This window comes from Oncorhynchus masou, chromosome 8 (genome assembly GCF_036934945.1).
Source record: "Oncorhynchus masou masou isolate Uvic2021 chromosome 8, UVic_Omas_1.1, whole genome shotgun sequence".
NCBI lineage: Eukaryota > Metazoa > Chordata > Actinopteri > Salmoniformes > Salmonidae > Oncorhynchus > Oncorhynchus masou.
This window is the reverse complement of record NC_088219.1, coordinates 10734502-10762325: the sequence shown is the minus strand read 5'-3', so window position 1 is coordinate 10762325 and position 27824 is coordinate 10734502. Positions and strand designations below refer to the sequence as shown.

The 27824-nt window shown below is 42.8% G+C and overlaps 1 protein-coding gene across 1 annotated transcript; it reads right to left on the bottom strand.

Moving 5' to 3' along the window:
* Positions 1–27615, bottom strand: LOC135544062 (dnaJ homolog subfamily C member 3-like). The gene is made up of 12 exons (XM_064971427.1): positions 27255–27615; positions 19262–19369; positions 10163–10320; positions 8408–8482; positions 7925–8068; positions 6876–7057; positions 5724–5843; positions 4480–4585; positions 3841–3961; positions 3269–3401; positions 2603–2751; positions 1–2415 (listed from the first exon to the last, which is right to left on the bottom strand). The coding sequence occupies exons 1-12, from the start codon at positions 27337–27339 to the stop codon at positions 2384–2386; spliced, it is 1413 nt and encodes a 470-aa protein (XP_064827499.1). The 5' UTR covers positions 27340–27615; the 3' UTR covers positions 1–2383.
* Positions 27616–27824: the final 209 nt, after the last annotated feature.

Below are 27824 nucleotides of genomic sequence, written 5' to 3'. Positions count from 1 at the left end.
CAGGGTTTACTTCCATTTTTTAATACAGTTGAGAATTTCATTTCATTCTGTTTGGCAATGAAAAAAACTGTCCATAGAAACCATAAAATAACCCGTTCCAGGCAGTTAATTTTAATGTGACGACAACCTTGTTAAATTATCACGTAATTTAGCAGTCAGTGACGTTCAAAGCTTTCAGTTACAGCTATACTGTATCCTTAGAATTCAAATTCAACTTATAGTTGATATTGACAATCCAATCAAATATATTTATAAAACCCTTTTTACATCAGTAGTTGTCATAAACTGCTTACACAGAAACCGAATCTAAGCCAGAGAGCAAGCCATGCAGATGTAGAAGCACGGTGGCTTGGAAAGACTCCCTAGAAATGCTGGAACATAGGTTTCTTTCTATGTTATTAACGTTGGTTATTAAATTATGGGTGCGGCTCTCCATTTTTCTTATACATTTTCAATAACATCAAGACGAGTGGACAACATATGGAGGTTATTAAAAAGAAAGCAAATTGAAAAATAAAAGACCAAAAAAAAGACATGCTTTGAAATCAATGAAAAAAGAAGAACGCAACAACGCAGGCTCTTTCAGGAAGAAGACAGACAAGCTTCACTCTCACCCCTTTGATTGGGTACACAACTAGGAAGGAGTTGTGTGATTGGCATAGAGAGAGAGAGGTCTCGTCTTTGTACCTGTGCCATTATAGCGTCTTTGACAGCATGGGCTGAGCCATTGAGCAAACTAAAAAAAATTCCTTTGTGATTGGCTGATCCCTCCTGATGACCCGGTTGAACATGACTCACTGGACACTTTAATAGATGGATCACTAGTCACTTTAAACAGTGCCACTTTCGTGATGTTTACATATCCTACATTACTCATCTCACATGGATATACTGTTTTATACCACCTACTGCACCTTGTCTATGCCGCTCGGCCATCGCTCATCCATATGGGTCGGGGCGGCAGTGTAGCCTAGTGTTTAGAGCGTTCGACTCGTAACCGAAAGGTTGCAAGATCGAATACCCGAGCTGACAAGGTACACACATGTCGTTCTGCCCCTGAACAAGGCAGTTAACCCATTGTTCCTAGGCCGTCATTGAAAATAAGAATTTGTTCTTAACTGACTTCCCTAGTTAAATAAAGGTAAAATATACATACATATTCTCATTCACCCCTTTAGATTTTTTGTATTAGGTAGTTGTTGGGGAATTGTTAGATTACGTGTTGGATTTGTGTGTATTAGGTAGTTGTTGGGGAATTGTTAGATAACTTGTTAGATATTACTGCACTGTTGGAACTAGAAGCACAAGCATTTCGCTACAGTCACATTAACATCTGATAACCATGTGAATGTGACCAATAACAATTGATTTGATTCCACTCCAACCAGGTCATCGGAAGGGTTCAGCCAACGAAGTTGAAAGTCCCACCCAATTGACTACATTAAAATGGTCTAAGTCCTCAAATGGCACTGTTTAAAATAATCTGTTTGAATAGCTTGGGTGTTATTCTGAAATTGCTTTTATGCGACTTGAGCTTGGCTTAGCGTTATTAAATAAATGGAGAAACAGTCCAGCACCCAGGCTATTCGAGCAGAGCAAAAACCAAAACATGCTATGCTGCTACCAAAACAAGCCCTTCGAGGAAGAATGAGGCGGAAGAAAATGGCACAACCACAAAGCAAAAGTAGCAGACCAACATCCTAAAGAACAACAACATGGGTAGTTTGAGGAATGTAATGACAGCATCAACAGCCTGGGTTCGAGATGGGAGGATTGAACAGCACACCTATACAGGACTTTGTGTCTTTGACCACTCGGGTGAAAAATTCCAGTTGGTCCAGAACAGAGCGGTACGTATTGCACTTAGATGTACACAGAGGGCAAATGTCAGTGGTACGCATGTCAGTCTCTCCAGGCTCAAAGTTGAGGAGAGATTGACTGTATCGCAACTATTGGTCTTTGTGTTAAGGTGTTGATGCGTTAAAATGTACCAAACTGTCTGTTCAAGCAGTTGGTACACAGGTCGGACACTCAGTACAACAGAAGACATGCAATCAGAGGCCTCTTCACAGTCCCCAGGTCCTGAAGAGAGGCTGGGAAACGCACATAGAGCAATGATGACTACATGGAACTCTGCCAACCCAGGTAACTCAAGATAGCAATAGAAAAAGACTTTAAAAACCCAGATAAAAGAACATCTTACGGCATGATGGTTACTGTGAAGAGACAGACTTTTTTAATATATATATTTTGCATTGTATTATGTAGTACTAGTGGTGGAACTTGAAATGGTAGTTGCCGCCGGACTCAAGTGGAAGTGGAAGGGCCATCCCTGGCCACCCTGACCCCCTCCTCCACCCTGCAGGCTCACTGGGTCCAGGGATCAAACTTCTGAGTCAAACTTCTTACGCATTTCTACAGGGGAATGGAGAGACATGCGAATAAACAACAAGTTTTTCTTGTTTCCGGCTATGCTTTCAACACATTTTGATTGCTGAAAACTTTTGACAGGATGTCCTCATACTCCAAACAGGTCACAGCTTCCTAAATACAATCATACTAGGCTTGATCAACATTATCAGGTGCATATACATTACAGTACCTGGGTCAGTGAGCACCTTTCTTGCAGAGGTGATGTCAATGAACCTTTTCCCTGCCTTCCTCTTCTCCCAATCCGTTCTGTACTTGTCAGGATGCCACTTTGTGGCCTGCTGCCTGTATGCATGGATTATTTCCTCTTTGTTGGCACTCCTGGAGAAAAATAACATAAAGGTAAAAGCTTGTTTGATTACAAGGAGGAAATGCATTCCAATATCCCTGAAGTGATCACAGGAGGTTGGTGAAAAGCATAGCATAGAATTTCAAAAGAATGAACTTTTCCCTTGTCAAATCGCTTGTAGATCACAGAGACAGATCACATAGAGACAAATCACACAGAGACAGATCACATAGAGACAGATCACATAGAGACAGATCACATAGAGACAGATCACATAGAGACAGATCACATAGAGACAGATCACAGAGACAGATCACATAGAGACAGATCACACAGAGACAGATCACAGAGACAGATCACAGAGACAGATCACACAGAGACAGATCACACAGAGACAGATCACAGAGACAGATCACAGAGACAGATCACAGAGACAGATCACAGAGACAGATCACAGAGACAGATCACATAGAGACAGATCACATATAGATTGGAATTGTGTTTTGAAGAAGTATTTGAACACGATTCCATTCTCTAGGTCAGACATACCTTTCAACACCTAGGATCTTGTAATAGTCTTTCTTTGGGGTGAACTTGAGCAGTTCCTGGGCTCGCTTTAAACCATCCCTGATCTCATTGTTCTCCATGTCAAACTCCATCGCTTCCTCGTAGTCTTCCACCGCTAAGGAGGGGTAAAGAAAAATAGGCAGAGAATTTGGCTGTGCAGTAATTAGGACTTACATTTACATTTTAGTCATTTAGCAGATGCTTTTATCCAGAGCGACTTACAGTTCAATTAATCTATGTGGTTGTCTCAGCATTCATCAGGAGAGACAACCACATACTGTATCACGGTCAGAGTAAGTACATGTTTCCTCAATAAAGTAGCTATCAGCAAAGTCCGAGCTCGTCAGGGTGGAAAAAAAGTCAAGTGCAAGTGTCAGTTCAGGCTCCTGGTTATAAACACGGGGTTACATGGCAAGTGTGGGAGTCCCTGAGCTACAACAAGCCCACAAGTAAATAAAGCCAGAGTACTTGAGGATAGTTAAAAACAATGTGACAAAGTGCTTTCATTCCATGTCATCGTTCCCTATGCTACAGTGATAGCATAGTGAAAGTACCTTCACCGTAGTCCCGGTTGAGGATGAAGGCCTCAGCTCTGTCTCGAAGGATGTTGATGTTGCGTGGATCTCTCTGGTGGGCTTCAGAGCAGATGTCTATTGCCTTAGCAGCCATCTTTTTCTGGTGGAGAATAATGGAGCAACGTACGTATATAAAGCATTATAACTGGGTGGTTCGAGCCCTGAATGCTGATTGGCTGACAGCCGTGGTATATCAGACATGTATTTTTACTGCTGTAATTACGTTGATAACCAGTTTATAATAGCAATAAGGCACCTCGTGGGTTTGTGATATTTGGCCAATATACCACGGCTAAGGACTCCGTGAACACTCCCTCCCCGTCGTGCTTAAGAACAGCCCTTAGCCGTGGTATATTGGCCATACTATATACCACACCATCTCGGGTCTTATTGCTTAATTATTAGTGGTTCCCAGTCCATTTGTAATTACTTAATCATTAAGTAATATAATTTAAAAAATGTTTTTGAAATCAGGAGCTGTGAAAGTGGTTCTGAGAATTTGATCACACTATCAATTAATTTCTGAATTTAGAACAGGCCAAGCTATTTCTATCAAATGACTATGGCTGAGGCCATAGCAACAGCACAATCCATCTGTTTCTATGTGATGGGACCCACCTTGACCAGGCAGAAGCAGATCCTCTCTTTTGCCTTATTGGTGTAGTAGGGGACATTAGGTTCTGTCTGCATCACTGACTCATAGCTGGATATGGCCATTTGATAACTGAGAACAAAATATTCAATAGTACATTTTCATTTTAGGGCAAGAAGAATTAAACAATAGTCATAACTAAAAATCAATCAAAGCGGATACAAATAGAATAAGTTTAGTGATAAAACTGTCAAAGAAACCTGAGAAGAAACCTAAAATATAAAACTGTCAAAGGAACAAAAAAATAACTGAAATATAAAACTCACATAGGGACTGACACACAAGTCCACATTTAGGGTGGCCCTATCGCCTGGGGCAAGTGAACTGAGCAGTCATGGAATTTGAGCCTGCTCTGACGTTGCCCCATTGCGTAGGTGTAAAAAATAAAATAAAACGAGTGAAAACAACCAAACTGCAAAGAATTCCAGTAGCCTTAAAGGGATACTTCGGGATTTTGGCAATAAGGCCCTTTATCTACTTACCCAGAGGCAGATGAACTGATAGGCACCATTTTTTATGTCTCTGTGTCCAGTATGAAGGAAGTTGGGACATATTTTTTTGAGCCAATGCTAACCAGCATTAGCACAATTACTGGAAGTCTATGGGCATCTAGCATTGGCTCGTAAAACTACCTCTAACTTTCTTCATACTGGAAACAGAGACATAAACATTGTTAAACTGATCTTTCTGGTTCTTCCCCATTCTTCAAGTGAAAGACAAACAACATATGGCATTTATGGCAGTCGGGGAAGAGTTTCGTCAGATAAAAAGAACTCCAGTTTTGATCTTTCCTATTTCTCCCCTATGTGTAGGTGAAAGGCAGAGCGTGTTGTACATTGACTGTACAAAACATTAAGAGCTTTCCATGACAGACTGACCAGGTGAAAGCTATGATCCCTTATTGATGTCACTTGTTAAATCCACTTCTATCAGTGTAGATGGGAGGAGACAGGTTAAAGATGGATTGTGTATGTGTGCCATTCAGAGGGTAAATGGGCAAGACAAAAGACCAGTGTACCGGTTAGAGTTTGTCAAGAACTGCAAGGCTGCTGGGTTTTTCACACTCAACTGATTCCCGTGTGTATCAAGAATGGTCCACCACCCAAAGGACATCTAAACAACTTGACACAACATTTTCGGGCAAGTGATCATACTCTTCAGGCAACCAAAAGACAACTGAAATGTCCATACTAGATGCAGTAGTACGGACCTCTCCTCCTTGATATGCTCCTCGGCAGAGTGCAGCTGCTTGATGAGCTTCTTCACCTGTTTGAAGTGGGACAAACACTTCTTGTCATCCTGTTTCAGCTTCAGACACTCCCGGACGTGACTGCAGAAGGAGAGGAAAGAGATTTACACAATGTACACTAGTGTTCAAAAGTTTGGGGTCACTTAGAAATGTCCTTGTTTTTTAAAGTAAAGCACATTTTTTGTCCATTAAAATAACAGAAATACAGTATAGGCATTGTTAATGTTGTAAATGACTATTGTAGCTGGAAACGGCTGATTTTGTTATGGAATATGACCTGATTATTATTATTTGACCCTGCTGATCATCTATGAATGTTTAAACATCTTGGCCATGTTCTGTTATAATCTCCACCCGGCACAGCCAGAAGAGGATTGGCCACCCTTCAGATCCTGGATCCTCTCTAGGTTTCTTGATAGGTTCCAGCCTTTCTAGGGAGTTTTTCCTAGCCACCGTGCTTCTACACGTGCATTGCTTGCTGTTTGGGGTTTTAGGCTGAGTTTCTGTACAGTACTTTGTGACATCGGCTGATGTAAAAAGGGCTTTATAAATACATTTGATTGATTGATTAAGGGTACATGTCAAATTTCAGTAAAAACAAAATACATTTGCAAACATTTCTAAAAAACTGTTTTTCCTTTGTCATTATGGGGTATTGTGTGTAGATTGACTTAAATGTTTTAAATTTAACCTTTATATAACTGGGTAAGTCAGTTAAGAACAAATTCTTATTTACAATGACGGCCTACTGGCCGAACAGTGAGTTAACTGCCTTGTTCAGGGGCAGAACATCAGATTTTTATCAGCTCGGGGATTTGATCCAGCAACCTTTCGGTTACTGGCCCAACGCTCTAACCACTAAGCTTCCTGCCGCCCCAAATTGATAAGGGGGAAAAAAACAATTTAATACATTTTAGAATAAGGCTGTAACGTAACAAAATGTGGAAAAAGTCTAATGCACCGTTTTCGAAAGACAGTGTGCATTCTTTACCAACTGTCAAACTTCAAGTGTCCCAAAACCTCTTAATTTATATGTATTTTCTTGATAAATGTGGGTGGTTGTTTGTTTAATCACTCTTCCCTATTACTAATACAAATTCCTAGTGAGCGTACTCTAATGACTCCTTGTTCTCCCCCAGGCTATAATGCAGGGTACTGAGCTTGAGGAAGGCAGCACGGTTGTCATTCCTCAGCCAGGCGGTGGGAGTCAGGTCCTGGATGGCCTTCCTGGTGTTTCCCAGGTGGATGTAGCATTCAGCCCGGAGCTCCAGAGACTCAGGGTCCCAGGGGGACAGCTTTTGGAAAAAGGAAGGTAGGGTCAGTGGTGTGAATTTGACCTTTTTATAATTTGATACAAAGACTGTTGAAGTATAATACAGCACTGTTTGATGATGAAGGTATTGTTTAGGAAAATAGGCCTTACTTTCCATCCTCCGACGAGGCCCTGTGTCTAACCTGTACCTCCACCACCAGGCCCAACGACTAGGCACTGTGGCAGAGCTAACGCCTACCTCCATGACCAGGCCCAATGCCTAGGTCAACGCTAACCTGTACCTCCACCACCAGGCCCAACGACTAGGCACTGTGGCAGAGCTAACCCCTACCTCCATGACCAGGCCCAATGCCGAGGTCAGCGCTAACCTGTACCTCCACCACCAGGCCCAACGACTAGGCACTGTGGCGGAGCTAACCCCTACCTCCATGACCAGGCCCAATGCCTAGGTCAGCGCTAACCTGTACCTCAACCACCAGGCCCAACGACTAGGCACTGTGGCGGAGCTAACCCCTACCTCCATGACCAGGCCCAATGCCTAGGTCAGTGCTAACCTGTACCTCCACCACCAGGCCCAACGACTAGGCACTGTGGCAGAGCTAACCCCTACCTCCATGACCAGGCCCAATGCCTAGGTCAGCGCTAACCTGTACCTCCACCACCATGCCCAACGACTAGGCACTGTGGCGGAGCTAACCCCTACCTCCATGACCAGGCCCAATGCCTAGGTCAGCGCTAACCTGTACCTCCACCAGCAGGCCCAACGACTAGGCACTGTGGCGGAGCTAACCCCTACCTCCATGACCAGGCCCAATGCCTAGGTCAGCGCTAACCTGTACCTCCACCACCAGGCCCAACGACTAGGCACTGTGGCGGAGCTAACCCCTACCACTAAAACCCGATCCAACACATTGATGGTGGTCTTGTAGTCTCTTTTGTGGTGGGTCGCGTGGGCCTTTTCCTGCAGCTCCTCCAGCTCGTTGGTCCTCATCAGCTGGTGCCGCACCTCATCCTGGTCAGGGGAGCGCAGCAGCTGAGGAGGAGAAAAATAAAAAAAGGTCAAGTTTCTGAAGCAAATATAAATAAATACATAATAGCACACAACTCATATATCAAGTTTCATATAACCCTTCAGATTTCCTTTACTTTGCCCACATCACATAACTGCAACTACAAAAGGATAATGAATGAGAAAAAAAATGACAGGCAATATGAGACAGCAAGAGGATGTGATGGTGGTATGAGCATTGGAAAAAATATACAGCGGGGAGATTTTGATTGACAGAGGGATAAGGTGCATCTAGACATAGAAAAATAATATTATTCTAGTAGTACCATTCTAGTAGTTCTATTTCTATGTATCAAGACTTACCACAGCCTGAAAGTTCTCCCGGGCCTTCTGGGTGTTGCCCATCTTTAGGTGGATATTCCCCATCTGCAGTCTGGCCTGAAAACATGGAGAGGGGGAGAAATAGAGAGAAAAAGAGAGGTGGTAGTGGTAGTGGTGGTAGAGGCAGTAGTAGTGGTAGTAGGGGTAGTGGTGGTAGTAGTTGTAGTGTTGGTTGTAGTAGTAGTAGTAGTAGTGGTAGTAGTAGTGGTAGTGGTGGTATTAGTGGTAGTTGTAGTAGTAGTATTATTATTAGTAGTAGTGGCAGTAGTAGTGGCAGTAGTAGTAGTAGTAGTCATAGTAGTAGTAGTAGTGGTGGTAGTAGTAATAGTAGTGGCAGTAGTAGTAATGGTAGTGGCAGTAGTAGTGGTAGTAGTAGTAGTAGTGGTAGTGGCAGCGGTGGTAGTAGTAGTAGTAGCGGTGGTAGTAGTGGTAGTAGTGGTAGTAGTGGTGGTAGTAGTAGTAGTAGTAGTGGTGGTAGTAGTGGTGGTGGTAGTAGTAGTAGTAGTAGTAGTGGTGGTAGTAGTGGTGGTAGTGGTAGCGGTGGTAGTAGTAGTAGTAGTAGTGGTAGTGGTAGTAGTGGTAGTAGTAGTAGTGGTGGTAGTAGTGGTAGTAGTAATAGTAGTAGTAGTGGTAGTAGTATTGGCAGTGGTGGTGGTAGTAGTAGTGGTAGTGGTGGTGGTAGTAGTAGTGGTAGTGGTAGTAGTAGTGGTAGTGGTGGTGGTGGTAGTAGTAGTAGTAGTAATAGTAGTGGTAGTGGTAGTGGCAATAGTAGTAGTAGTAGTAGTAGTATTAGTAGTGGTAGTAGTAGTAGTGGTAGTGGCAGTAGTAGTAGTAGTAATAGTAGTGGCAGTAGTAGTAGTAGTAGTAGTAGTAATAGTAGTGGCAGTAGTAGTGGTGGTAGTAGTGGTGGCAGTAGTAGTAGTAGTAATAGTAGTGGTAGTGGCAGTAGTAGTAATAGTAGTGGTAGTGGCAGTAGTAGTAATAGTAGTGGCAGTGGTAGTAGTAGTAGTAATAGTAGTAGTAGTGGTAGTAGTAGTAGTGGTAGTAGTAGTAGTAGTGGTAGTGGCAGTAGTAGTAGTCGTAGTGGTAGTAGTAGTGGTGGTGGTAGTAGTAGTAGTGGTAGTGGCAGTGGTAGTAGTAGTAGTGGTAGTGGCAGTAGTAGTAATAGTAGTGGTAGTGGCAGTAGTAGTAATAGTAGTGGTAGTGGCAGTGGTAGTAGTAGTAGTGGTAGTGGCAGTAGTAGTAGTCGTAGTAGTAGTGGTAGTAGTGGTAGTAGTAGTAGTAGTAGTAGTAGTAGTAGTAGTGGCAGTAGTAGTAATAGTAGTGGTAGTGGCAGTAGTAGTAATAGTAATAGTAGTGGTAGTGGCAGTAGTAGTAATAGTAGTGGTAGTGGTAGTAGTAGTAATAGTAGTAGTAGTAGTAGTAGTAGTAGTAGTCGTAGTAGTAGTGGTAGTAGTAGTAGTGGTAGTAGTAGTAGTAGTGGTAGTAGTAGTAGTAGTAGTAGTATTAATAGTCGTGGTAGTGGCAGTAGTAGTAGTGGCAGTGGTGGAAGTAGTCGTAAAGTGAGTGAGTGAGTGAGTGAGTGAGTGAGTGAGAGAAAGACAGATACAGGTAAAAAGGCAGAGATAGATGGAGAAAGAGCGTTAAATAACAATACCACAACATAGTTGTCCATAACCGTGACTTGTCATGAAACAGAGATTACGTTATTGTTGACAATTGTCCATGTCCACTCACAATGAGGTCATCTGGTTTGAGTCGGATAGCTCTGGTCAGGTCCGACAGGGCTGACTTGGACTTCCCCATTGCCAGAAACACAGCTGCCCGCTCAAAGTAGGTCAGGTAGAGATGTTGGATCTTGATATGAACCATTTCATTGCAGGAGGAAATTGATCCTGCAGCAGGAGGATTTTAACGGTCTATTTAATATTTAGAATCACGGCTAGGGAGCTGCTGTAAGTGATGTTTTACAGGTCCACTGGGCATCAGTTCAAGTAGCCTATGTAGGCTACATGTGTCTCATGTGAATTAAAATAAGGGGTAGGAGGTATTTTTCATTAGGGATTTGTTTTTTTGTTTTTTTTTGTACAATTGGTTTATCATATGTTCAAGGCAAGCAATAGGCAAAATACATGAATACGTGTCTCAGTCCCTGAGTGGTCCAGTGGGTACAGTCAATGACAACGGCACACATATGTCAGGGTATGCATGGGTTCGAATTCGAATCGGGCCCACTGCCCTTTTTGGAGGAACTAGTACTTTTCTAGTTACTCTCAGTGGGCTGTACTTGTACTCTTATGTAATTTATGAAGGAAGTAACTTACCTTTTACTCCGTTAGATTTGACCAAATCACTTCAGTTTCATAGATTTCTATTATTATACCATTGCTGTCGGATGAAAACCTTTTTTTTTTTTTTCATGAATCGATACTATTGTCCCCTTTCCGTCTACATGAATGTTTCGCAACGCCTTGACCAATGAAATGGATTATAGCTTTTAATAGCTTTTCAAAACTTTTAAGTCCATTGGCTCGCAAAGTTGTCAGTCAACCCCAGTTTTTTGACGTGAAGCACATCATATTTTTGTCTTAATATGTTTGTCTTGGGTTCTTAGCCAGAGACACTTTAATTATCTTCTGCCTTTGTAATACTATATTTCTGGAGTAAGATAAGTATTTATAGATATAATTCTGCTCTAGAAATTGTGTTGAGGACAAATACAAATCAAATCCTTCACGACTGGACTAAAATGTCATCTGCTCGAGGGGGTACTCAACTGGCCTCTCCATCACGACTTCCCATGATTGCCCATCTGCTAGCCGCGGCCCGCTAGCTGCTAGCCGTGGCCTGCTAGCTGTCTAGAGAACATTGGACTGTCAGCTGTCAGCTGTATAGATCCACCTGCCAATTTCTTTGACCACTAAACCTATTTTGCCAATTGGACTTGGACCCCTCTGCTACTCGGAACCCTACTAATCCATGGTCTATCGACGTCACCGCACACGGAGGCTAAAACAGACTTTCTTCCGTCGAGACGTCCCTCTAAGGCGCTTCTGCTGGCTTGCTAGCCCAGGCCTGCTAGCTGTCTGAATCGCTGTGTCTCCAGCCAGCCCAACCACTCACTGGACCCCTATTGATCTCCCTAATATCAATATGCCTTGTCCATTACCGTCCTGGTTAGTGATTCATGTCTTATTTCACTGTAGAGCCTCTAGCCCTGCTCAATATGCCCTAACCTACCATTTAGTTCCACCTCCCACATATGCAGTGACATCACCTGGTTTAAACATCTCTAGAGACAATATCTCTCTTATCATTACACAATGCACAGGTTTACCTCCACTGTATCCACATCCTACCAAACCTTTGTCTGTATATTATGCCTTGAATCTATTCTATCGCGCCCAGAAACCTGCTCCTTTTACTCTCTCTTCTGAACGTAATAGACAACCAGTTCTGATAGCATTTAGCCATACCCTTATCTTACTCTGTTTCTCTGGTGATGTAGAGGTTAATCCAGGCCCTGCAGTGCCTAGCTCCACTCATACTCCACAGGTGCTCTCATTTGTTGACTTCTGTAACCGTAAAAGCCTTGGTTTCATGCATGATAACATTAGAAGCCTACTACCTAAGTTTGTTTTATTCACTGCTTTAGCACACTCTGCCAACCCGGATGTCCTAGCAGTATCTGAATCCTGGTTTAGGAAGACCACCAAAAACCCTAAAATTTCCATCCATAACTATAACATTTTCTGACAAGATAGAACTGCCAAAGGGGCGGGTTGCAATCTACTGCAGAGATAGCCTGTCTTCCTATCCAGGTCTGTACCCAAACAATTCAAGCTTCTATTTTTTAAAATCCACCTTTCCAGAAACAAGTTTCTCACGGTTGCCACTTGCTATAGACCACCCTCTGCCCCCAGCTGTGCCCTGGACACCATATGTGAATTGATTGCCCAACCATCTAACTTCAGAACTTGTGCTGCTAAGTGACCTGTGACATGCTTAACACTCTGGGCCATCCTACAATCTAAGCTTGATGCCCTCAATCTCACACAAATTATCAATGAACCCACCAGGTACAACCCCAAATCCGTAAACACGTGCACCCTCATAGATATCATCCTACCCAACTTGCCCTCCAAATACACCTCTGCTGTTTTCAACCAAGATCGCAGAAATCACTGCCTTATTGACCGCCCCTCATCACTGTCAAACGCTCCCTAAAACACTTTCAGCGATAAGGCCTTTCTAATCAACCTGGCCCGGGTATCCTGAAAGGATATTGACTTCATCTTGTCAGTAGAGGATGCCTGGTTAATCTTTAAAAGTGCCTTCCTCAACATCTTAAATAAGCATTCCCCATTCAAAAAAATGTAGAACCAGGAACAGATATAGCCCTTGGTTCCCCCCAGACTGACTGACCTCGACCAGCACAAAAACATCCTGTGGCATTCTGCATTAGCATCGAATAACCTCCGTGTTATGCAACTTTTCAGGGAAGTTAGGAACAAACATACACAGGCAGTTAGGAAAGCTAAGGCTAGCTTTTTCAAGCAGAAATGTGCATCCTGAAGCACAAACTCAAAAAACGTTCTGGGACACTGTAAAGTCCATGGAGAATAAGAGCACCCCCTCCCAGCTGCCCACTGCACTGAGGCTAGGAAACACTGTCACCACCGATAAATCCACTATAACTGAGAATTTCAATAAGCATTTTTCTACAGCTGGCCATGCTTTCCACCTGGCTACCCCAACCCCGATCAACACCACCTAAAGCAACTCGCCCAAGCCTCCCCCATTTCTCCTTCACCCAAATCCAGATAGCTGATGTTCTGAAAGAGCGGCAAAATCTGGACCCTTACAAATCAGCAGGGCTAGACAATCTGGACCCCCTCTTTCTAAAATGATCTGCCGAAATTGTTGTAACCCCGATTACTAGCCAATTCAACCCCTCTTTCGTATCGTCTGAGATTCCCATAGATTGGAAAGCAGCTGCGGTCATCCCCCTCTTCAAAGGGGGAGACACTCGAGACCCAAACTGCTACAGACCTATATCTATCTTACCCTGCCTTTCTAAGGTCTTCGAAAGCCAAGTTAACAAACAGATTTCCGACCATTTTGAATCCCACCGCACCTACTCCGCTATGCGATCTGGGTTGCGAGGTGGTCATGGGTGCACCTCAGCCACGCTCAAGGTCCTAAATGATATCATAACCGCCATCGATAAGAGACATTACTGTGCAGCAGTATTCATCGACCTGGTTAAGGCTTTAGACTCTGTCAATCACAAAATTCTTATTGGTAGACTCAACAGCCTTGGTTTCTCAAATGATTGCCTCACCTGTGTCACCAACTACTTCTCTGATAGAGTTCAGTGTGTCAAATTGGTCGGGCTGACTCTTTTCTTTGTATATATCAATGATGTCGCTCTTGCTGCGTGTGATTCCTTGATCCATCTCTACGCAGACGACACCGTTCTGTATACATCTGGCCCTTATTTGACATTGTGTTAACAAATCTCCAAACGAGCTTCAATTCCATACAACCCTCCTTCCGTGGCTAGACTGTAAACATCCTTCCAGACTCATATTAAGCATTTCCAATCCAAAATTAAATCTAGAATCAGCTTCCTATTTCGCAACAAAGCCTCCTTCACTCCCATTTCCAAACATACCCTTGTAAAATTGACTATCCTACCAATCCTCGACTTCGACGATGTCATTTACAAAATAGCCTCCACACTATATTCAACAAATTGGATCCAGTCTATCACAGTGCCATCCGTTTTGTCACCAAAGCCCCATATACCACCCAAACTGCGACCTGTATGCTCTCGTCGGCTGGCCCTCGCTACATATTCGTCGCCAGACCCTCTGGCTCCAGGTCATCTACATGTCCATGCTAGGTAAAGCTACGCCTTATCTCAGTTCACTGGTCACCATAACAACACCCACCAATAGCATGCGCACCAGCAGGTATATCTCACTGGTCATCCCCAAAGCCAACACCTCTTTGGCCGCCATTCCTTCCAGTTCTCTGCTGCCAATGACTGGAACGAATTGCAAAAATCGCTGAAGTTGGAGACATATCTCCCTCACTAACTTTAAGCATCAGCTATCTGAGCAGCTTACCGATCGCTGCAGCTGTACATAGCCTATCTGTAAATAGCCCATCAAACTTCCTACCTCAAACCCATATGTTTTTATTTACTTTTTTTGCTCTTTTGCACACCAGTAATTCTACTTGCACATCATCATCTGCACATCTATCACTCCAGTTAATTTGCTAAATTGTAATTACTTTGCTACTATGGCCAATTTATTGCCTTTTCTCCTTATGCCATTTGCACACACTGTATTGACTATGCTTTTGTTTATTCCATGTGTTACTCTGTGTTGTTGTTTTTTGTCGCACTACTTTGCGTTATCTTGGCCAGGTCGCAGTTGTAAATGAGAACTTATTCTCAACTGGCCTGCCTGGTTAAATAAAGGTTAAATAAAAAATAAATAAAATATATATAGAGAAAAGAGTAGGCCTGAGAATTGAACCCTGTGGCACCCCCATAGAGACTGTCAGAAGTCCGGACAACAGGCCCTCCAATTTGACACACTGAACTCTATCTGAGAAGTAGTTGGTGAACCAGGCGAGGCAGTCATTTGATAAACCAAGGCTGTTGAGTCTGCCAATAAGAATGTGGTGATTGACAGAGTCGAAAGCCTTGGCCAGATTGATGAAGACGCCTGCACAGTACTGTCTTTTATCGATGGCAGTTATGATATCGTTTAGTACCTTGAGCGTGGCTGAGGTGCACCCATGACCAGCTCTGAAACCAGATTGCATGCATAGTGGAGAAGGTACAGTGGGATTCAAAATGGTCAGTGATCTGTTTGTTAACTTGGCTTTCATGTGTGTTGGTGTGTGTGTGTGTCTCTCTAAATGTCAATCTGTTTTCATGACATGTTTTTGTGTCTTTCAATTTACAGCATCACAACCGAGAGGGGAGGAGACAAGAAAAGAGAACACCCTTTAAAGTGGAAAGGAGTGGTTCAGAACAGGAGGGTCAATCCGGTTTTGTTTAGAAGGGATACAGCTTTTGTCAAAAATGTACTTTTAGCATTAGGTTAGGAGAATTAACGTAGCAGGTTAGGAGGAGTAGGTTAAGAAAAGGGTTAGGGTTAGTTGAAATACAACAAAAACATGTTTCTACATCAATTTAATTCCATTGTCTGATTTACATACTATTAACAGGATCGATAGTCACATTTCAGGAGTGATCGTTTGACTGTTGTAACACTTACCTGTTCATTCTGATTTCAACAATGTAACGTCACACTTGGTGTATATATTTTTTAATGCATTCACCATCACAGGTACTTGAAATTATAGTGACATTTATTGTCAATAATTGTTATTGAAATTGTACAATTATTCCAATGTCTCAAATACCATATACCTTTTTATGAAATTGTGCTACTGGCATATCCTTATTAATCCTTGTCATATGAAGATAATAATGAAGAGAAATTAGAGAAAAAACGTATCAGTGCTCATCGGCTATAAACATTACACAACAAGTTGGAAATCGCAAATTCAACAATGAATGGTTTGGAAGGAATCAGTGGCTAACTGCAAGCATTGCAAAGCAATAACTAGCTTGCTATTCAGTGGGAGTGGCTGTGTGGTCCCAAATCTGGGAATAAGGGTATCTTTTCCAAGCTTAAAATGATAAACATTCAACATTGGCCATGCTGTCAATGAAGCATGATTTGTGCCGTGTTCAAAACAACTGTAAACTCTGAACTGGGAAATCTGACTGCAGTGTGTTCAAGACAACTGGGAACTTGGGAAAAAGCAAGCTCTGACTGGGAAAATACATTTTGACAACTCAGAATTCTAAAATCGGGAACACTGGCCTCTTTTTAGAGCTCCGACCTGAAGATCACTGACGTCATCATGATTCCACCTTGTTTTTTTTCCTGAGTTTCCAGTTGTCTTGAAAGCACCAAAAATACAGAGAATGCCAGACATTGATTCCAAAGTTTTATGACAAAATTTGCCCACGAAGGACCGCCGTGCCACCTTCCTGTTCAAGTGAGCACAGCACAACAAGGTGAGTCCAAACTTGTATTCTATGCTGCTGCATAAATTATGTAATATGCCAGGGAGATAGTATTACTCTCTCCACTACAGTATACATAAGTGTATGTTGTGTAGTAAGCTGTTAGTAGCCCATGTGCCTCACCCTTATAATTTGGTCTAGTTTCCCCTCTTCATTTTGCCCCCCCTCCCTTAATTTTGCCTACTTCTGACTTGCTGGTGCACATGTAGCCTATAACCTGTTTTAGAGAAATGTAATCATTGAATATTGTAAGAGCTTTCATTGTCTGCTTATATGCCCCCTTTATTTATCCTACGGTTCTGACTTGGTGTACAGGGAGAATGGCCCATGTTCTGAATTCTGTAGCTGTACATTTCAAAAGTGCTTAACAAATAGTTATATTGACTACGTCCTTCCTAGCTCGCTCATTAATGTCTTAATCCAAATTACGGATTTCATCTTGTCCTCTCGTCGTCCCCTTATGCCATAGTTTGTACATCTCAATAGTCAGTAGAAACCACATTTGTTTAAGCAATTCAGCCATATCAGCTATGTTTTTTTAAAGGCAGTAAATGAGGCTAAAATGTTTCACTGCCAGACAAGGCTCTGCTGAAAAATCTAATGTATTTATATAGCCCTTCTTACATCAGCTGATATCTCAAAGTGCTGTACAGAAACCCAGCCTAAAACCCCAAACAGCAAGCAATGCAGGTGTAGAAGCACGGTGGCTAGGAAAAACTCCCTAGAAAGGCCAAAACCTAGGAAGAAACCTAGAGAGGAACCAGGCTTTGAGGGGTGGCCAGTCCTCTTCTGGCTGTGCCGGGTGGAGATTATAACAGAACATGGCCAAGATGTTCAAATGTTCATAAATGACCAGCATGGTCAAATAATAATAATATACATTATGCCAGGTGCAGCAGTGATAAGTGATACGATGTTGGGACTGCTGTTGGTCTCTGCTGTTGGGACAGCTTCACAGTAACAGTTTGTGGGCACCGTTTGTCACCGTTATAGTGCAATTGATGTATTGTTAAGTGTTGTGTAGTGGCTTTGCTGGCAATCATCCCACATTTGGTTGTTTATGCCCCATCAAGATGTACATGCTAAAATCACCACAGGTGTCTGCTATGGTAATTTGTTATAAAGAAAAAAGATATATTGTCACGGCTTTCGTTGTGGGAAGGAGGAGCGGACCAAAATGCAGCGTAGTTGTGACTCATTTTATTGAATACGGAAACTATACACGATAAACTAACAAAATAACAAACCTACGAAAACCGAAAATAGCCCTATCTGGTGCAAAACACAGAGACAGGAACAATCACCCACAAACACACAGTGAAACCCAGGCTACCTAAATATGGTTCCCAATCAGAGACAATGACTAACACCTGCCCCTGATTGAGAACCATATCAGGCCAGACATAGAAATAGACAAACAAGACATCCAACATAGAATGCCCACTCAGATCACACCTTGACAAACCCATACCGACAAAGTAGGCCTATATGTACATGCTGAAGGCAGTGGTCCTAACTGCTAGACTAGACCATCCCAGGGCAATGATTGAACTACATTTTGACAGTTCATTTACAACCTTAGGATACACTAGACACGTATGTCGTAGCCTAGTGGAGACCAATAACAATGGGAAAGTCATTCTGCTTTGAAAGTTGATAAACTTGTAAGCCAACTTTTGAGTAAAGGGCCATTCTATGTTTTGGTAAACCTACTGGAGAAATCTTTGTCTCCACCCATTCAGCATCGTTCCCACCCTCTTAAGCCTCAGCCCCGCCCATCTCTTTAAGGATTCACATGTGAGGCCATGTACTAAACAACCAAAGATGTCAAGAAGAAACGTGGATTTATACTAAGTCTATTATACCACCCCCATCTACTATCTCAGCCAATCACGGCTAGCGGGAAGGTTGCTGTCTTTTTCCGTGGCTAAACCAACTAGGATCCTAATTTAACCATTTTATATGTATTTACAGACGGCATACAAGTTTCTTATTAAGGCACATAAAAGTTAACATGTTCCAAAAGGAATTTCTGTGAAAAAAACGCAATTTGATTTAAAAAATTACGTTTATGTTCAACTGCCTCTCCTGTGAGGTAGTGACGCGCGACATACTCCTAGTTTCCTGAAACGAGTCACATTTTTGTAAATTTGAAGTTGCAGTAATAGGACCTAGGCCTATAGCATTTGTGGGAGCAAGAGAGAACATTATTTTAAGATAGCGAATCCTGATCCCAATCCCACTCGACTGCCCCCGAATAGAGAGAAAGAGAACTGCTCATTTGAATTTCCAGATGCACGAGGAAAATTCTCCTCACACAAAAGAGTGATAAAATTAAGATCCAACATCTGTAGTTTTAAGTCTCCCTCTGAGGGAAGGCATAGGGTTAAACACAGTAGGTTATCACATAGTTTTTATATCTAGCTATTTTCATGTAGCTATATTGATTATATGGCTATCCATCGACTGAAAGTGTGTAGGTTTAAATGTTCAATGTGTTTATCTAAGTGAATAGATGAGAGTGAAGGGAGAAAGACATCAGAAAGGGATGCATGAAAAAGTCAATGTACAATGATCCATCCTTTGGAGAGACTTATGCAACACGGTAGCAGCCCGAGAGCGTACAGACCGAGGGAGAGAGGCACAAACAGACTACAAGCAGACATCTGAAGACGTTGGCGCTATGATGATGTGTGTCTGATTGGTAACCTTACCCACTGCAGAGTGGTAGTGGGACAGGGCCCCAGCAAGTTGACCAGATTCCAACAGTTTACGGCCCATCTCACGGTGTTTCTCAATCTCCACGTTGTCCCCCGAGACACCTGAAACACAATAGTTTGTGTGAGCCTCTTTGGAAGCCCACAAAGCAACACATATAGCTAGTCCAGCTAACCACATAGAAACAGACTTTAATGCAGGAAACATAGTGTGTTCTGGAAACCTATTGCCATTTTAACTGTAGACATGCATTCTTCCCTCTAGATGTAAATCAAGGGCTTTGTTTGTAAAGGGAATATTCAAAAGACAAGTGGAAAAACAGCAATAGCAAAAGGGTTTGGGTAAAGTTAGTAGCAAGCAATGAGGGCACACAGCTAGCTTTGGGACGCAACATCGGGAGTCTGTGTATTGGTTTGACTCGCCGAGTTCTGCATCGTTCTGGTGTGTGGCAATGAAAAACAACCCTACCAAAACATACCCAGCTTCACCAACAAAAAAACATTTCCTGTCAACAAATGCATATGTATAATCTCTGGAAACTCTACTTGCCAGACGTAAAGTGAAATGTGTCCCTCGCTATCAAATAAACATTTGAATACAACTTCTGTCCAAACCACATTCCTGCTGTCTAAACAAAGGTAGGAAGTCTCGTGAGTAGTCTAATGACAGCCCACTGTCTCACTGTAGGTGTGGTTCGGAGAAAACTTGGATTCTGACGTTTATTTGATAGCGAGATTATACATATGCTTTTGTTGACAGGACATTTTTTGGTGCAGACGTCTATATTGTGGTATGGTTATTTTCAGTGGTGTAAAGTACTTAAGTAAAAATCTTTAATGTACTACTTCAGTAGGTTTTTTTTGGTATCTGTACTTTACTGTTTATATTTTTGAAAACATATACTTCACTACATTTTTAAAGAAAATAATGTAATTTTTATACCATACATTTTCCCTGACAACCAAAAGTACTCGTTACATTTTGAATGCTTAGCAGGACAGGAACATTGTCAAAGTCCCGCACTTATCAAGAGAACATCCCTGTTCATCCCTACTGCCTCTGATCTGGCAGACTCACTAAACAGAGAACATCCCTGTTCATCCCCACTGCCTCTGATCTGGCAGACTCACTAAACAGAGAACATCCCTGTGCATCCCTACTGCCTCTGATCTGGCAGACTCACTAAACAGAGAACATCCCTGTTCATCCCTACTGCCTCTGATCTGGCAGACTCACTAAACAGAGAGCATCCCTGTTCATCCCTACTGCCTCTGATCTGGCAGACTCACTAAACAGAGAACATCCCTGTTCATCCCTACTGCCTCTGATCTGGCAGACTCACTAAACAGAGAACATCCCTGTTCATCCCTACTGCCTCTGATCTGGCAGACTCACTAAACAGAGAACAACCCTGTTCATCCCCACTGCCTCTGATCTGGCAGACTCACTAAACAGAGAACATCCCTGTTCATCCCCACTGCCTCTGATCTGGCAGACTCACTAAACAGAGAACATCCCTGTTCATCCCTACTGCCTCTGATCTGGCAGACTCACTAAACAGAGAACATCCCTGTTCATCCCTACTGCCTCTGATCTGGCAGACTCACTAAACAGAGAACATCCCTGTTCATCCCTACTGCCTCTGATCTGGCAGACTCACTAAACAGAGAACATCCCTGTTCATCCCCACTGCCTCTGATCTGGCAGACTCACTAAACAGAGAACATCCCTGTTCATCCCTACTGCCTCTGATCTGGCAGACTCACTTGTGACGAACCGGCTCAAAGCCCGTAACAAAGGGAGACAACGTGGAGATAAGGAGTAACAAAATATATATTTATTAACCAAAGCAACTAAGGAAAATATACAATGGTGTGTGTAATCAGTAATCAGTAGTGTAAGTGAGTGTTTTGCATGCATGAATGTGATAATGCAGGGTATTGAAAGGTGCCAATGCAAACAAACAAAAGGCCACCAAGAACCACAACACAATCTACAAAGGTGTCTGCATGGAGAGAGTCTCTTCCATGAATGTAGAAGAGGTCTATTTATCCTGGGACACACCTGGCCCAGGTGTTTCCCATGTAGCTGACGACCCTCCCCAACTCCGCCCACCGGTATCCTAATAAGGAAACAAGAACAAAGACAATACGGCAGACAGAGTGGGAGGGTCGTCACTCACTAAACAGAGAACATCCATGTTCATCCCTACTGCCTCTGATCTGGCAGACTCACTAAACAGAGAACATCCATGTTCATCCCTACTGCCTCTGATCTGGCAGACTCACTAAACAGAGAACATCCATGTTCATCCCTACTGCCTCTGATCTGGCAGACTCACTAAACAGAGAACATCCCTGTTCATTCCTACTGCCTCCGATCTGGCAGACTCACTAACAGGGTTGTCATGTCTAGCTACATTTTGAGACCAATGACCACTCAAAACCCACCCAAAAAGCCTGAAAACTAGACCAAATCAACAAAATAAATCACAGCAAGAGTTGCCATATTTATACAATAAACTCCTTTTTCGTTATTAAGAAGGAATATATAACGATGTTAGAAGCAAAATGTGGATTTAATTAAAATAAATATTGCTGGCTATGAGATGATGTAATGAAGGAACTTGAATATGTCTCAAGATAAAAGATAATTCACCCTTATTAATTCTTAAAAGTCTGTTTTAAGATAGCTAATTGATCCATAGTATGACTTGTTTGATTTGAATTTTAGGACCCCTTAAAGAATAAAAAATATATATTTATGCAGTACCAGCAAGCAAAGTAGTGTGACAAAGAACAACAGAGTTACACAAAAACAAACATACAGTCAATAACACAATATATATTTTTTTATATATATACAGTGTGTGTAAATGCAGAAGAGTTGGGAGGTAAAGGCAAAAAATAGACCCTAGAGGTGAAAATAATTACAATGTAGCATTAATACTGGAGTGATAGATGTGCAGATGATGATGTGCAAGTAGAGATACTGGGGTGCAAAAGAGAAAGAGGGTCAGTAATAATATGGGGATGAGGTAGTTGGGTGGGGTATTTACAGATTGGCTGTGTACAGGTACAGTGATCGGTAAGCTGCTCTTACAGCTGATGCTTAAAGTTAGAGAGGGAGATATGAGTCTCCAGCTTCAGGGATTTTTGCAAATCGTTCCAGCCATTGGCAGCAGAGAACTGGAAGGAAAGGCGGCCAAATTAAGTGTTGGCCTTGGAGATGACCAGCGCACTATACCTGCTGGAGTGCGTGCTACGGGTGGGTGTTGCTATGGTGACCAGTGAGCTGAGATAAGGCGGGGCGTTACCTAGCAAAGACTTATAGATGACCAGTAGCCAGTGGGTTTGGCGACGGATATGTAGGCCAGCCAACGAGAGCATGCAGGTCGTAGTGGTGGGTAGTATATGGGGCTTTGGTGACAAAACGGATGGCACTGTGATAGACTGCATCCAGCTTGTTGAGTAGAGTGTTGGAGGCTATTTTGTAAATGACATCGCCGAAGTCAAGGATCAGTAGGATAGTCAGTTTTACTATGGTATTGTGACAAAAACCGAAAAGGATCAGCACACTCCCTCTACATGGGAAGACAACTCTGCTACAGGATATCCAGGGGACCTCATGGAACCATGGACTACACCTACTGATACTGGACACCAGGGGGAGACAAAGGAGACACCAATCATAGACTTCTCTCAGCTGAGACTTGAAACACCACCCCCAACAGTGGAAACAACCAGCTGGTATCACCAAGTGGAATCTATCAGAACACGGAAGCAGAGCTATGGGCGTCAGTACTCTGTGACTTAGACTTAGAAGGGTGAATCAGAATGATGTAACAAGAGAGCTATGAGTGTGCAGTCTAACAGAGCTAACATTGTGCAGTGTTGTCCAGCACTTTGCAGACTTCCCCCGTAAAAAGGTATATAAAGAGAGCAAAGCTCATAAGGAGGCATGAATCTCACTGACATATGAGACAGACCACATATGGAGAATCATCACAGGTAAATGTACTATTGCACTATACTCTCTTTGACAGACTTAAACAATATTCAAGAACTGGTTACATGTTGCTTAAGTATTAATTGGATCACTAACTGCCTGGTTAAGCTCTGTGAACCCGAAACTGAGTCTCTGAAACACAGGGGTCTAGACACCTCTTGATCACAGACAAAGCGGCATTCGCACAGTGACACATCAGGTCCAGAAGTGATTAACAATTTAAAGAAACGGCCAAATACCAGTCATAGTAATATTGAGTCTATACACAGAGTTGGAAGTGAATAGTGGTAAGGGATTGGAATTCAGAATCTAGTATTATTACGGAGAGAATACCAATCACGGGAAAGTGGCCAAGGGACTGAGCATTTAAGGTAATTGAACTATTTTTGCTATTTAGTCAATATTATTAAAAGTGTTAACGCATTTAATGTTTTGCAATATTATCTGGCATAGGGGCGGCTAGCCTAGTGGTTAGAGCATTGGACTAGTAACCGGAAGGTTGCAAGTTCAAACCCCCGAGCTGACAAGGTGCACACATGTCGTTCTGCCCCTGAACAGGCAGTTAACCCACTGTTCCTAGGCCGTCATTGAAAATAAGAATTTGTTCTTAACTGACTTGCCTAGTTAAATAAAGTTTAAAATATATATATATATAGCATTATAGATTGATTGAGCATTATTGTTGTATTAAGAAACTGTATAACCATTGAATTGTATTGTATAAGACAAAAAAACAGAGTGACTTAATAAAAGCTTGAAACTTTGACAACTAGGCCAGATTAACGGTTGAAGAGCATGCATTTAGTTCTACTAGCATTTAAAAGCAGTTGGAGGCCACGGAAGGAGTGTTGTATGGCATTGAAGCTCGTTTGGAGGTTTGTTAGCACAGTGTCCAAAGAAGGGCCAGATGTATACAGAATGGTGTCGTCTGCGTAGAGGTAGATCAGAGAATCAGCAGCAGCAAGAGTGACATCATTGATATATACAGAGAAAAGAGTCAGCCTGAGAATTAAACCCTGTGGCACCCCCATAGAGACTGCCAGAGGTCTGGACCTAGGCCCTCCGATTTGACACACTGAACTCTATCTGATAATTAGTCGGTGAACCAGGCGAGGCAGTCATTTGACAAGCCAATTGACAGTCCCACAAACCCAAAACAGATGGGATGGTGTATCTCTGCAGAATGCTGTGGTAGTCATGCTGGTTAAGTGAACATTGAATTCTAAATAAATCACTGACAGTGTTGCCAGCAAAGCACCCCCACACCATCACACCTCCTCCTCCATGCTTCATTGGGAACTACACATGTGGAGATCATCCACTCACCTACTCTGCATCTCACATAGACCCGGCGGTTGGAACCAGAAATCTCCAATTTGGACTCCAGATCAAAGAACAAATTTCCACCGATCTATTAACCATTGCTCATGTTTCTTGGCCCAAGTAAGTCTCTTCTTCTTATTGGTGAGCTAACTCTGGGTCTTCCTTTCCTGTGGCAGTCCTCATGACAGCCAGGTAACTCTAATGAACTTATCCTCTACAGTAGAGGTAACTCTGGGTCTTCCTTTCCTGTGGTGGTCCTCATGACAGCCAGGTAACTCTAATGAACTGATCCTCTGCAGTAGAGGTAACTCTGGGTCTTCCTTTCCTATGGTGGTCCTCATGACAGCCAGGTAACTCTAATGAACTGATCCTCTGCAGTAGAGCTAACTCTGGGTCTTCCTTTCCTGTGGTGGTCCTCATGACAGCCAGGTAACTCTAATGAACTGATCCTCTACAGTAGAGGTAACTCTGGGTCTTCCTTTCCTGTGGCAGTCCTCATGACAGCCAGGTAACTCTAATGAACTTATCCTCTACAGTAGAGGTAACTCTGGGTCTTCCTTTCCTGTGGTGGTCCTCATGACAGCCAGGTAACTCTAATGAACTTATCCTCTACAGTAGAGGTAACTCTGGGTCTTCCTTTCCTGTGGCAGTCCTCATGACAGCCAGGTAACTCTAATGAACTTATCCTCTACAGTAGAGGTAACTCTGGGTCTTCCTTTCCTGTGGTGGTCCTCATGACAGCCAGGTAACTCTAATGAACTGATCCTCTACAGTAGAGGTAACTCTGGGTCTTCCTTTCCTATGGTGGTCCTCATGACAGCCAGGTAACTCTAATGAACTGATCCTCTGCAGCAGAGCTAACTCTGGGTCTTCCTTTCTTGTGGCGGTCCTTATGACAGCCAGGTAACTCTGGGACTTCCTTTCCTGTGGTGGTCCTCATGACAGCCAGGTAACTCTAATGAACTGATCCTCTGCAGTAGAGGTAACTCTGGGTCTTCCTTTCCTGTGGCAGTCCTCATGACAGCCAGTTTCAACATAACGCTTGGTGGTTTTTGTGACTGCACTTGGAAGAAACTTTTAAAGTCCTTGAAATTTTCTGGATTAACTGACCTTCATGTCTGGACTGTCATTTATCGTTGCTTATTTGAGCTGTTCTTGCCATAATATGGACTTGGTCTTTTACCAAATAGGGCTATCTTCTCTATACCAGCCTTACCTTGTCACAACACAACGGATTGTCTGTCCTACCCTACCAGCTAACGATGTCATTCTTCTGTGAGCTGCTCCATGCAGCAAACTCTTGCTGGCTGCAGACGATATTCCGCTGAAACAGGGCTGTGTGCTGCACTCATTTGAATATATTTCACGCGCTTTTTGATTCTGTAGGCGACTTTTGTGTATGATCTCTATTGTACTACATAATTAATAAGTAGTAAACCTCCACTACACTACTTTGTTACGCAACAGAAGGGATTAAGAAGTGAGTATAGGCAATGCCCACTGAAAAAAAGTGGGTATAGGGTGTATACAATGGTGGAACAAACTCCCTCACGACGCCAGGACAGCGGAGTCAATCACCACCTTCCGGAGACACCTGAAACCCCACCTCTTCAAGGAATACCTAGGATAGGATAAGTAATCCTTCTCACCCCCCTTAATGATTTAGATGCACTATTGTAAAGTGGCTGTTCCACTGGATGTCAGAAGGTGAATTCACCAATTTGTAAGTCGCTCTGGATAAGAGCGTCTGCTAAATGACTTAAATGTAAATGTATAACTGCTTATAGCTTCCACCACACCACTGGCCCTTTGTGTTTTACAAAAAGTGCACTCTCCTCCGTCATTGCGCTGTTATTATGGTTGCTGTCAGTGTTGCCAATTTAGCGACTTTGTCGCTGTATTTAGCGAGTATTCAGACCCCTCTAGCGACACATTTTCAAAAAAGTGACTAGCGACCAATCTAGAGACCTTTTCTGGTGTTATTGGAGGCTTTTGGAGACTGATGTGAAAGCACGTATCGTTCTTACTCTTCTCAGCAAGCAGAGGGTGCTGCCGTGGGCCCCACCCGTCCCAAAGCACTCACAGGTGGCCCAGTCCCAGAAGAAAGTTCATTTGTAGTTCTAAACATATTTAGGGTGTTTTTACTCACTTTCTGTTTCTCCCACGACCTTACTCCTCTCTCCTACAGAGTCCATCACAATTACATGGCCAATTCAGGAAATTAGGCGATGAAGTGGTTTAGCAACTTCTAGCGACTTTTAGGACTGCCAATAGCTACTTTCCTTACTGAGGAGTTGGCAACGCTGTCCTTTCAGTATCACGAGCCTGGTTCAATAGGTAGGTTCGCTACTGCGCAAACAGGTCTTCCATTAATTAATAGTGAGCGCGCAACTTTACAGCAATTTGCCACACTCTTCCCTACCAATTAGTCAAGGCAATTCGGACAAAGTTTGAGGTTATTTATTAATTAAAGTAAAGGACTGTAGCCTAATGTTACGAGTAATATAGAAATCCCACGTTTCAATAGGCGTTAAGAACATTGTTAAAGAAAGGAGTGAATATATTTTACCTGGGCCCCGAGTCCATACAAGACCGAGTAGAAATCTATCCGACACAGAGTTAAGACCGAGACACTCAATACTGCTGGTCCTGTCTTACCGTCCAACTGGAAGTCCAGAATGACACAGAGCAGTGAAAAGTAAAATTGGACCCAGCTGAGACCTTTCCTTCGACCCGGCTTCATAGTTCACTGTACTTCACTTCTCCACGTCTCTGTCGTGATGGGACGATTGACACCGGAGCTCCGATGCCAATAGATCCCGTTTTCAAAGCACTAACGTTACAATACGACAACGTATTGATAGTGAAGTTATGTTTGATACCGGAGCTCCGAGGCATGCGTCGAAATCGCTAAGCAGTTTATTTCAAAGCAGTGTGCTGATGCATGTATCTGCTTTATCAGAAGTACGTTATAAAAGACCAAAGTTTCGTTTCGTCAAACCAATTAGGTGGTGGTTCGGAATTGGTTTCGGTAGAAGACAAGGCTACACAATAATTTTGACAACCAGGTGTCACTAGTGCAGTGATTCTCAACTGGGGGGTCGCGACCCCCATGGGGGTCATGGGATAATAATAATAATGCCACAAAGAACGTTTACATATATCGCGCATTACTCATCTCATATGTATATACTGTATCCTTCACTAACTATTCTTTACAATCTGTTG

Bases quoted from the DNA above. Each gene is read 5' to 3' on its own strand.
- LOC135544062 (XM_064971427.1), bottom strand. From the start codon at position 27,339: ATGAAGCCGGGTCGAAGGAAAGGTCTCAGCTGGGTCCAATTTTACTTT. The intron at 8,483-10,162 runs GTGAGTGGACAT...CCATGTTTTCAG, and splicing joins TCAAACCAGATGACCTCATT to GCCAGACTGCAGATGGGGAA. The intron at 7,058-7,924 runs GTAGGGGTTAGC...TTTTTCCAAAAG, and splicing joins TGTTGGATCGGGTTTTAGTG to CTGTCCCCCTGGGACCCTGA.